The sequence below is a fragment of the Zeugodacus cucurbitae genome, chromosome 6 (assembly GCF_028554725.1).
Source record: "Zeugodacus cucurbitae isolate PBARC_wt_2022May chromosome 6, idZeuCucr1.2, whole genome shotgun sequence".
In the NCBI taxonomy this organism is placed as follows: Eukaryota; Metazoa; Arthropoda; class Insecta; order Diptera; family Tephritidae; genus Zeugodacus; species Zeugodacus cucurbitae.
Window position 1 is genome coordinate 58,993,634 of NC_071671.1, and position 12,184 is coordinate 59,005,817.

Consider the following 12,184-nt stretch of genomic DNA (forward strand, 5'->3'; position numbering starts at 1 on the left):
CTAAATATATAAATATGCACTCCCAAACCTATTTTGTTATGCATTTACTCATCAATATGTTTTCCCTATTATTCATTTATTCACCGTTTTCATCAAATATACTACTACATATGCATATAAATATTGTTTCATTTTTAATATACATACATACATTTTATATATGAGTTTCTTTGTTGCTTTTATATGCTCATACTCACACCTATACACATAGCTATTTATAAACATATCCTTATTTATTGTGATCGTATCTGCTTAATATTACTTCCGGCTTCGAATTACTGGGTTATCCGTTGCGCATATTATTAGCAAACATCCTCATAAGCATAGCTGAGGGAGAGGGTGGTGGTGGTGGCGTTGTTGCAAAGGTGAATGACAAGGTGAAGTGCGCGCGTAAGTTTATGAAATGTTTAGGAAATGCCTGAAAGTACGGCCAGAGTTGAGTGGGAGTAAGTAAACATATTTTGAAAAAGTAATTGCGTTGACTTGGCGCGCAATCTCACACATACGAATATATATAGAGAAAAGAGCGCATATCTCTTCGCGAGTCTTTCTTTGTATGTTCTGAGGGAGTAAGAGGTTTGAGAAATAACTTATGTAAGCAATGAGAACTTCATTGTGCCTATGAATTACTAAGTTGCTAACACCTACATATTTAACTCGTATCAGTATTAATAAGATAATATCTATATGAAAAGGGGCTCATACATAAATATGTGTTTTTTGCACCCAGTGTGGAAATTAAACCTCGATTTACTTATGCAAAAGAGTATAGTATAATTAACACATGAAGCTTTCATAATAAGAATCGCTTGAGATTTTTTGTCTGCTCTCAAGGATTTATTATGGAACATGGTCCTTAAATCTATTATTATCTGATGTCGCTGCACATTTCTTCCAAATTATTAATCGCCATACTTCCTTCTATTGTTAACGGGGTTTTCAAAAGGGACGCTACGAAAGTTGACCGATAGGCACGCCATATTTTCCCGCTCTTTTGTCATTTCTCTTCCGTAAGGTTTGCCATTTCGTCATGGAAAGATATACGATCCAACAACGAGTCCAAATTATTAAAATTTACTACCGAAATCCGGAGTCAGTGGCCTCAACTTTAAGTGTGCTACGTCCAATTTATGGTCGTCGTAATCGTCCTATCAGATCAACAGTTGAGCGTCTAGTGGGAAAATTTGAATATTCCCGTGCCAGTGAGACATAGAAGTGCCGGTGGTGTTGATAATATTGCTGCCGCTAGCGCTTCAATTGAGGAATACCCAAATCTGTGTCTCACACGTAGTTCTCAAGCGTTGGGCGTCTCTGTGGCGTCGTTGTGGCGAATTTTGCGAAAAAATCTTGACCTACATCCTTATAAGATCAAATCGACGCAAGAACTGAAGCTGCTTGATGATTCGGATTTTCATCGAAAAATCATTTTCAGCGATGAGGTTCATTATTAGGTTTATGGGCCGGCGACGTCATTGGGCCGTACTTCTTCCGTGATGATCAAGATCAAGAACGTGCTATCAATTGACCGTCTTGGTCGTTGACGCCGTTAGTCTATTTCCTGTGAGGCGACGTCAAGTTTATAATCTATGCTAACAAGCCAGCGACGATGGATGAACTTCGTACAAATATCGAACGTGAAATTGCGGCAGTATCGGACGATTTATGGTTTCAAACCGTCGAAAATTGGGTTCAGCGTTTGGACTTCTGCAAGAGTGCCCGTTGTGACCATGCAAAAGAAATCGAGTTCCACACATATTGACATCGAATCTACTTTCACTGGAATAAAGAATTTCATTGATATTCCACACCGTTTTTGTTTTGTTTAAAAAAACTTTTTTAGTTCTCTTATTGGAAACCCCTTTATTAATTATTCAAATAAAGACTGTATCTTTGTTTCTTGCATATATTTGGATCTGTCTCAGAATGGTTAAATTACGGCTCTGACTCGACTAGCTTGGCGTAGTATAGACTGGTTTTTGGTTCTGTAAAACCGTGATCCGATTTTTTTTTACTTTGGCTTGTCCGATAACATCATTAGGCACCTAGATATAGATTGTAACTTTTACAAAGTCAAATTGTAGCTTCGGTGTAACCAAAGGACATCAAAAATATTGTCTTTCGATCCTTATAAATCATCATACCTCTTCAGGGTTCATAGTTCACCGGAAATACCGAAGAAAATAGAGATTAACGACGCTTTTCGGTAATGATATTAGGGGTTCCAAAACTTCAGAACAACAAAAAGAAAACATGAATGCCTGGCAAAAAACATTGTTTTGGGTAAAGCGACTGACAACTCTTGATATAATGGTATAAAGATTGCTCAGCTTTCACTCAATTTCAACTTCTAATTTATGCAGAATAATCAAAAAGGAAGTGAGCCCTAACTAAACCATTCCACAGCGGACACCAATCAAATATATATTTTATCGCGCACTTATCACATATTTTTATGCGTTAATGCTCATTAAAAACTTTGCATTTGCTTTGGTGCTGTTTTTGTTGGACACTTTAGTCACTATAATTAAAGTTGCAGCTAATTGTTGTTGTCAGTTTCGCTGTCAGCCGCATTACAGGATAATAAAATATTCAGTGGCCCAACGTGCACATGAATTTAAGGCAATTAGTTGTTGTTATTGTTAGTTTGAAAATGTTTGTGTTGTTTATGGTTTTTACGAGGCAAAGTAGTTGAAGTGTTGAAATGTGGATACGAGCTAATGGTGGCATTTGCTTTGGTTAAGTCCATGAAACTTTTTGCGTAATATAGTGTGGGTTAACTATAAATGTAAGCCACATATGCTGCGATTTGGTAAAGTGATGTGGTAGATATTATTAAATTTTGTATTGCAATTGTTAATAATTGGCAACTCTTTTCGAAAGTTAAGTATTTCTAATTGAATATTTTTCATTATTTGTCCCACGAAGTTTTTGTTTTCATATGTGAGAGAAAGATCGAATACATTTTGGTGGATAATTTTGTTATAGGCTTACCAATGTATAATATTTCGTACTTTTAATATCTGTATTTTTGTAGTTGCTCTGTATGTAGCTATACCTAATCTAAGATATGTAGATTATGATCGGATTCTATAAATAGGTTAGGTTAGGTTAAGCTTGTAGGCAGATTTCTGCAAAAAAAAAACAGAAGATCTCACTTAGACAGCCTGACGTTGTCCATTGTGACACCAATACAACCCCCTATGGATCAAAGACCTTAAGATTCAGCAAAACGCTTGGAATCTGTTACAAATTTCTTAAGACGGCTAATGTCGATTCTAGCCAACTCTCTAGGATGGCCGAAAAAGGGCCTTCAGACTTTCAACCTCAATCTGGATGCTTAGATGATTCCACCTCGCCTTCCACCCGTTGCCTCGCCACCCATTGGACAATGTCCAGAAAGTACACCAATGAAAGCGCTGAAATGGACCTTGCCCAGAGAAAGCAGTTGAAAGGACCTCTTACGCTCCACAGAGAGCCGTAAGGACCTCGCCACTGCACAAGTGCTGGTAGTTGGCCAGCGTTTGACGAGCTCATGCGTAGTCTGCATGTCCAGCGCTCTTGTGCAGTTGGACCATGGACTACCAACGCGCTCCCATTCCGACGTCAATGTAGCGACGGTACCCTCCCTTGCAAGCTTGTCCGCTATACAGTTACCAACGATTCCTATTAATAAAATTTGTAATCTATTTTTTTAAAACATGGCAACCTTAAACAAATTCAAATAAAACAAAATTAATTACCCGATTTATTGATTTTAAATTTTTTTAATACATGGCAACCCTTGGAAATTTTGCTATTAAAATTGTAGGGACTTATAGAAACATGGCAACCCTTAGAGCTTCTGAAAGTTAGATTGTAACAACATCCTATCTTAGTGCAAAATCAAATGGAAAATTTTCAGATTCATGATTTTTGAATTTTCTAATATGTATATGGCAACCCTAAACGGGTAGTGTATACACATGGGCGTTAATGCGGATATCAAACGTCATTGTGAAAAGTATAAGTTCAAAGCAGAACCCTTAACAAATTTAATTTGGTTCTGTAGCCTCTATTTCTGCTTCTCCCTTTCAACAAATGATTGTATGGGGGTTATAATTTCTCGAACAGTTAATGCGAAAAGTGTAAAATTCATTAGCCACTTTCGAACTCTGTCGATCGTTTGTCAGCTTAATCGCGTTAATTTGAAAATCACTTACACTTGCGTGTACTTTCTACACAACTAACGGTAATTATTTTTTGTTGAAACACAAACACAACGGCACATCACTGCGCTATACCTTTGGCTCTGACCTTCTTCTCAAAGGAGATAGTCAAAGTTCACACTGCATTTGCGGAAGTCAGCATCAAAGTCGTCGATAAGATTTTCTCCCCCAAATTTTTTAATTTTTTTCATTCCGTCCTCCGTACTTTCTTAGTAACTATGTAGGTTTGCTTACGTTTTTCTGCTTTGCATTGCAGTTTCTCGCCAAAGCGCCGGTGTTAATGCGAACTGTTGATGGAGGCTGACGTTGAAAAAGTGCCTGTCAACAAGCAGAAAGCGCACACAAATATAGAGTTAAATGAGCGTGTGTACGTTTGTGTACATAGTTGATGAATGGCATTGAAAGTCAGCAGATAAGTTCTTATTATGCAGCGCTTGGCTCTACACCTCCACCTCAACCCCCACTCTCATACTCTCTGCCTCGCTCGCAACACTTTGCGCTTAGTGTTTGCGTGTGAATTGGCATTACTGCTGAAAGCCACTCTAATTAGCTTATGGCTAAAACAATAACAACAACAACATTTCCTATATTTTTTTCCTCAATTCCAACCAACTATCCATTTTTGACTCGCAGTAGTATATTATATGCCCAGCGCAATCAAGTCTCTTCTGCCTCGAGTCAATGGCTTACAGTTGCCTCGCTCTGTTATTCACTCTGAACTAATTAATTGGCTGGATTAATTTTACGCTATATTTACCAACGCATAGCATTTCGAGTGTGGAGTATTAATTTCGAGGAGCAAACGCGGAGAAAGCCAAAAAAAGAAGCATGCAACATAAACCGAAATCAACTTCAACCAAATTTATTAAAAAGCAAATAAAAGAAATATTAGCGCAGCTCGCATAGCAAAAAGCGCAAATAATTAGCACTACTCGGCTAAAGGCGCCCTAGATTATCGGTTGGCTGGTTTGGTTGCCTGCAAAGGTTCATATCTCGACCGCTGCGGCTAACTGCGTTGCGCTGTTCATTAAAAATGTAGTTGAGATAGGACATTTCGCCTTGCGCTTGGTTGGCTTAATGTTGCTGATGATGATGATGATGGTTGTGCTTGGCTTTTAACGAATGGCTTTCTCAAGGGACGCAAAACAAATTGACGGTGCTGTAAATTATTCAAAGAGCGTTGCATGGCACAAAAAAAAAAATTAAATAATCTGCTGATTGGCATGACAGCATAGTGTTGAAAATAAGATAAATAACTTTGGTGTGCCTCTCACTCGTTTTTCGAATTCAATTTTTATATCTATTGCTGACCTTTTTTGTTGGCTTTCAGCTTTTGAGAATAATTCTTTAGAGGTGCTCACTGCTTTATTGGTGTAAATGGTATTTGTTTCACTTTGCACCCTTTATGATTATTAATGCATTTTTTTAAGCTAATTTTTCAGCTTGTTATTAACTACTATCATTATAATTAGCTGTACTTTTCATACCTTGACAAAATTTAATTATTCATTTGTTATTCTTGGAAGCTAATGATATTTTATAAAAACTTCTATTGTCATAACCTATTTTACTTCTAATTTTTTTGCAATCTGTCACCTATTTGTGTTTATTGCTGTTAGTCATATGCGCTCTGCCTCATATTTTCAAAATCATTTCTTGGGCATAATCTACCACTGTATCACTTGTGCCTTTTAATCTTTTGTCACTTCAATGGATGTCCTTCTCATCTTCCAAATAATATCGTTAATCTTTCACCTGTCATCTGTAAACACTATCGATCATAATTTTACTTCCATAGCGTACACCAGCTGCCGCTTATTACCTACATACGATTTGCTTACAATCCATTTCCAATCTGTCATCGGTCATTTGTCAACTGTCATTTGTCCTCTACCATCAATCTTCCGTCATTTGCATTCTGCTCCAGTGATTGACGCACCTGCATTTTATTACCTGCAGAACGATCGTCATTTGTCGCTTGGCACTTGTCAGCGGTCATCTGTCACTTAATATACTAAATTTTATTATTATGAAATATTATTAGTATGTACAATAAAGAGAGTCTCTTGTTCTCTTGTTGAATTATTTTTTTGAAATGTACAAGTGTTACATTTAAAGATATGGCTTCAAAAACTTTGTACGCTGTATAGCATATTTTGGAATAAAATTTCGTCCACTTTTCCCGACAAAATACAATTTATATTGTATATACATATCTCTTTTGAGTCCACTACCTTTAAGTTTCTGTTGCTGTTGTATTTTCAGCCAGAGAAAATTTTCAATAAATCTAATGTAGTATAAGTAGTCGACACAAACTGTATTGAATTATTCAATATTTTTAAGTTCTGTGAGATCCAACGATTTTTCCCAAGAATTTCCGTTTTCAAATTATAATATATGACTTTCTGATATGAATCAATGAGAAATCAATCAACTATTATATTTGTGCTAGTTCAGGGTCAGAGAGTATATATTAAATTAAAATTTCAAATGATTGAGTTTACTGTTTAGTAATAAAGTCATCAAAAATTCTCCTCCATTGAAGCAATTATTATTTTTAAATCGTTGCCTACATTTAGGCACAATGTAAAATAAATTATTTTACATATTCCATTGCTTTACTTGATATTTTTCAAATGCTAATAAAAAGGAGTTGAGAAATATAAAATGAATATTATATTTAGCAGCAAGAGCTACTAAGAAAAAAACAATTAAAATGTATTAACCAGAAGTGTATGTAAAAAAGCGCTTCTTCTGAAAATATAGATTTTAACTTGGTCCCCGCTTTTTTTTTCTTCTACAATTTTTTCTATTTTTTATTATATTCCAGACCTGGCCATACGATTTTATGGCTAAGGTATACATTAAATTTGTAAATTTTTCAATACAGAGAAAAAATTCTTACGCACAAAGACGAAAACATTATAGCCAGTAAATTTGAAAATTATTAATATATAGTAGATTATTGTAGATCTGTATTAAGCGTAAATCATCATATTTTGTTAAACTTTGAATTGTTGTAATCGTATATTGAAGTATGTAACAAATGAGCAAATTTCAAAGATGGCTCAAACTTGGCTTCGATGACGATATTGATTACCTTCTTCACAGCCAGTCTTGTTACTTGGTAAAGTCGAGGTTCAATTATTTTAGCAGCATGATGACAACTCACACTACTTTTAATTGCAAGTGAGTGGGAATAGTCCAGGCAATTTTAAATAGTCTGTGGAACATACTGGTTTGTAACTGTGTCAACCCTTCTGGAACGAAATTCTAAATTGTAGCATTAAGATCAGCGAGATCTTTGTTTTTTACCACCGATATAGCTCATTCAATCATTCATTTATGGTTAGCATATTGTGGTTTCATGTCATGAAAAACACGATGAATAAGCTTCTCTTTCGAGTCTAGTTCAAGTTCAAGGAGCATTGTAAAAAAGAATTAGCGAAATCGGTTCAGCTGTTCTCAAGTTAAGCGCTTAGCAACACATTTTGCGATTCATTTTTATATTATAGATTTCCATATGTTTCCAATTAGCGATTCGGAATCTTATTGATTTTGGAAATCTTTTGTATATAAATATATTTTGCTCAGTGAGTTTACTATGAAAACAGCCTATGCAAAAAATCCAATTTAAAAATAAATTCAAACTGAACATATTCACGTACGCAAACGTAAGAATTCCGCAGATTGAGGATGGATGAATAAAAACAAATAATGAAAAAATGTCAACTAAATAATTCATGCGCTGACGATGGAGACACCGCTCAACAGTGGAAGCGAATTCGCTGGTGTAAGATAAAAAAATATTGGAATTCATATTATATACGTATATATTATATATATGCATATAACACATATAATAACTTGATGCTGCGATGAATGTGCTCAGTGATAACACACAGCGATGGCGGACGCGTTACTCATACGCCTAGTCGAGTCGGTCAGGCGGAAATGAATATAACACGTACATACATATACGCACTGAAACAGCCGGCACATGACAAACAGCGGTAATTTGATAAGTAGCACGCACAGTCATGATGCCTTTGTAGTTCGTATGCTGAAAGCGGGATCTTGTCTATAATTGCGTAAAGTTTTTTTTTGCTCCTACAGACGTTTATGATGAAATTCAATTTTGGAGATACATAATGTTGATAGTATTTTTGGCAAAAAGCGCCTCAGCCGCTATCTGCGCCTACTACCCTTCCTTTGGCGCCTACATAGCAACTCGGCTGAGTGAGTGACAGCGGCGCTAAAATGTTAGCACGTTCGCCAATTTGTAGGATATGTTGGCATCTGCGCAAATGTGTGTGTGTTTCCTAATGCTAGTGACATAATATCCTTGTATCCTTCGTGCGTTTGTGTGTATGAGCGCGTTGTCTTTTCCTGTTTGCCGTATGTTGTACGTGTAGGCGTGTGCCGCATAAAAGCTGTTGTGCTCCGAAATTGAAGTGTAAATAGAAATCGAAGCTGCCACAAGATTGTTGACGCCAGTCAAAATCTTCAAGCATTAACGGTAAAAGCTATGTTGTAGACAAACTACATAAATCACATATCAATCTAAATATATACATATATACGCGCTGTCTGACTAATGGCGAAATAGTTTTCTGTTAGTGCATTAAATTTGCTGGCAAACTATTTTTAGCGCCAAATATAGTGTGTCTAGAAGAAGCTGTGGATATTAATTTTCATTTTCTAATGGAGATTTTCGTTTATTATCCGCAGTAGGTTTGATAATTCTACTTAGAAAAGTGATTCTTCCATTTTTATTTGTATGTGTGTGAAGAATTAAATTTAAAAACATATTATAGGATGAAGGCAACAGTTATGAACTTGATTATCACTTTTTTTATAATTATATTCTCACTTTACATGAAGCTTTTAATAATGTGGTGAGATATTTAAATGAGTTTGCTTGTTGAGCAGCTGTCGAAGTTGACCTACTAATTGTCTTCGAGCAAATAAGGATTATTGTCATCATTTTGTTTCATACATTCTTGTAATAATGTAATTACAACACTGATATTAACAAAAAAGACAAAAAACAAAGGACTACGCATAACGGCGCTTAGACATATGATTACTTTTCGAAAAGATTCTGCTGTAATTTGTAATCTTTATATATATTTGTAATTGTAATCAAAAGTAATGGTATTGTTTAACGTAATCGTAATCAAGAATTTTGTAATTACAAATACTTTAACGGTAATCCTAAAAATATAATGATTACAACTACTGTAAACTCAAGCTAACATTATTAGATTAAAATTACAGTAATTGAAAAGTATTTTTTATAATTTCAGTAATTGTAATCATGAAAAATATAATTACCATTACTAAAATTTTAATTTTTAAATGAAATTTTTAAAATTTTATGATTACCATTAAAGTTTTTGTAAATTTCTCGAAAATACACTTGATTACAATTGCGTTAAAACGGTAATCATAATGTAATCGTTGCGTTGTTACTAAGCTGCTAGAACAAATTTTTTATACAGATCTCATATATTATTATTTGGTACTCTACAATTTAACGGCAAAATCACGTCAAAACGGATGCCTAAATATTAATTAAACGTAATTTGTCAAAACTAGACGACAAAAGCTGCTGAGACCCAATAAATATACTTTTTTATACATTATATAGTATATATTATAGTTGAAATCGATTTAGAACAAAATGTAGACTAATGAAACGATTATGTGAAGAACTTTCACTTTTGTAAGGGTCTTTCACATATCAAATATTCTCTCAAGTACCAGAAACTTGAAGCTTTTCCAGAAAACATCCAAAGAGAGCATCAGTTATCAGTCAGAGAACCCATGGGAATAATTCCAGGTTATGTCGGTGCGAATTACACGAATCTAGACGAAAATTCTATAATTTCTAGCTGCTATCAAAAACTATTTTTTTAACAAAATTTAAACCATAGAAAGCGCTTGGCTATTAATTTCTCGAATAAAATCCCCATCCAACTTTCATTAAATTCATCTCTCTTTATTCAACACATTCGCATAAGAAGTTGCATTACTGTTATCCAAAATGGTTACACTTTCGTGCAACGTACTACGTGGCGTCAGCCAATCGCGTGGTAGTAGACGTTGCAAGAACGGCACATAACCGCTAATTGTTGCCAAACGATTCACCCAACCAGGTATACCTTTACCACAAAGAAATTGCGCCATATAATCACAGAAGTGATTACAATTATTATGTATCAAATGATACGAGTTGCCAGTGAATTTCTGACCCAACTCTTCGACAATCTGATACACCTGATCGTTGGTGAATTGCGTACAACCCAGTTGTACCGTCTGACGAAATTGAAAATTCGGCCCCAGATCCGCGTAATCGCGTGGCAACATTTCAAAAATGCCAGTGAAAGGGAATTGATGACCGCCATAAGCGAATTCGCTGCCATACAATTCGACACCTGAATGAAAGACGCCGAGCCCGATGTAGGAGGACAACTCATTGATACGCAATATATCGTAGACATTCAGTTTGACCGGTTCACAGAAGACACCCAGTCGCGCATGATCACAGTTACGCGTTTGTTGGCGTCTCGATGTGCCTGTCGTGGTGCTGGTGGCTGTAGTTGTCGTTGCTGTGATCGTTTCGTCTCTTTCATTATGTCCTCGTGTGAATGGTGAATCAAAGCAGCTGCCGAAATTGAATTTACTAAACTTCGCTTTATTCGTATGCATTTAAAGGCTTCTGCGCGTTTTAGAAATATTTCATTTTATAAAATAAATTAATCAACAATTGTAGAATCAAATTGTTATTGAAAATAAAAACTGATGATTTAGAACTGAATTTTGAATGTTGTGACATTTGAGCGGTAGAAAGGGAACTGAGGAAAAAGCAAAGTTGCTTGAAGAGTATGAAACTGATTTTTATTTAAATCATGTGAGGCACTCTGTGTTAAATATTTAATAGATAAATTATGTTATCTTCTTTGTATTTCATTGAAATTAATTTTGTAGTCGACAGTCCGTCCAACGAGACCTCTTCGCATGTGATTAATAACCTAGAAAAAAACTAAAATTTGATGATCCTTTTTTGATACTCTTCATTAAATCCGACCGACCACGCCATATATTATTTTACGGTCTAAAAAGATGTTAATAACATTTTATTTCATGTAGTCATATCTGAGAAGTCGAGGAGAAAGCGGTTTGAAGATTTATTTGACATCAGCGCCATCTATCGCAACCTGTACATATTCTCCCCTAAACTAAATTGGTTGTTAAATTCCACACAACTAATATCACATCATTTTAAGTGGTTAACGGTACTTTTATATATCATATAAGCGCAAATGTATGGTGATAAATGTTTGTACTCACTATCGATTTTGCAATTAACCGAATTGTTGCTCTTCTTTGATGAGTTACGTGACATCTGTGAGTGATTCGCTTGCGAATGCGATGGACTCGAATCGACGGAACGACGCGCCGCAGCGCTGCTCTGGAATATGGAGGGACCACTGGCGAGTGGACTGGGCGTAACTGTTACCATGGGATGGACGCTTCCTAGAATGGCGTAAAAAGTAAGAAGAGGACAAAAAAACAAAGATTATTGAAATAAAGATGAGAGACAAACGAAATTGAATTCCCCGAAGTGAATATCATCAAAAAGTATTTAAACAAAAAATTGATTGCTCACCCGTCTTGCTGGGATCATGTTGTGTCAAATGGCCGCTCAATGAATGCAGCTTATCGGTGATGCCATGTATCTTCTCGACAAAAGTGTGGCGCGCCTCACTCGCCGCTGACGGTGCTGCAATTTCAGCAATGTTATTGATATTCGGTATGGAGCCTTGATTGGCCGCACACATACAAGAATTGTATGAGAATGAGTGAATAAAAGAACGGAAAATGAAAAAAACTATTAAATGTGGAATAGAATATATTTATTGCAGCCAATTTAAAGTGACACTTTTGCATTGGTCGCTGGCTGGTTGGCTTGC

The 12,184-nt window shown here is 35.7% G+C and overlaps 2 protein-coding genes across 5 annotated transcripts in view; both read right to left on the minus strand.

Moving 5' to 3' along the window:
• Positions 1-12,184, minus strand: part of LOC105217464 (diacylglycerol kinase 1) — a 159,432-nt gene that overhangs the window by 48,303 nt on the left and 98,945 nt on the right. For 3 of the 4 annotated variants that reach the window (XM_054234651.1, XM_054234650.1, XM_054234652.1), the window contains 2 exons: positions 11,881-12,033; positions 11,562-11,747 (listed from right to left, as the gene is read on the minus strand). In XM_054234651.1, coding sequence (XP_054090626.1) covers positions 11,562-11,747; positions 11,881-12,033 — 339 coding nt within the window. The remainder of the gene's footprint in view (positions 1-11,561; positions 11,748-11,880; positions 12,034-12,184) is intronic. The other variant, XM_054234653.1, reaches the window with a different exon arrangement.
• On the minus strand, positions 10,189-11,336 carry LOC105217463 (deubiquitinase DESI2). Its single transcript, XM_054234688.1, has one exon. The coding sequence runs from the start codon at positions 10,917-10,919 to the stop codon at positions 10,200-10,202; it is 720 nt and encodes a 239-aa protein (XP_054090663.1). The 5' UTR covers positions 10,920-11,336; the 3' UTR covers positions 10,189-10,199.

Excerpts from the sequence above, each read along its gene's own strand:
- LOC105217463 (XM_054234688.1), bottom strand. The coding sequence starts at position 10,919 with ATGCATACGAATAAAGCGAAGTTTAGTAAATTCAATTTCGGCAGCTGC.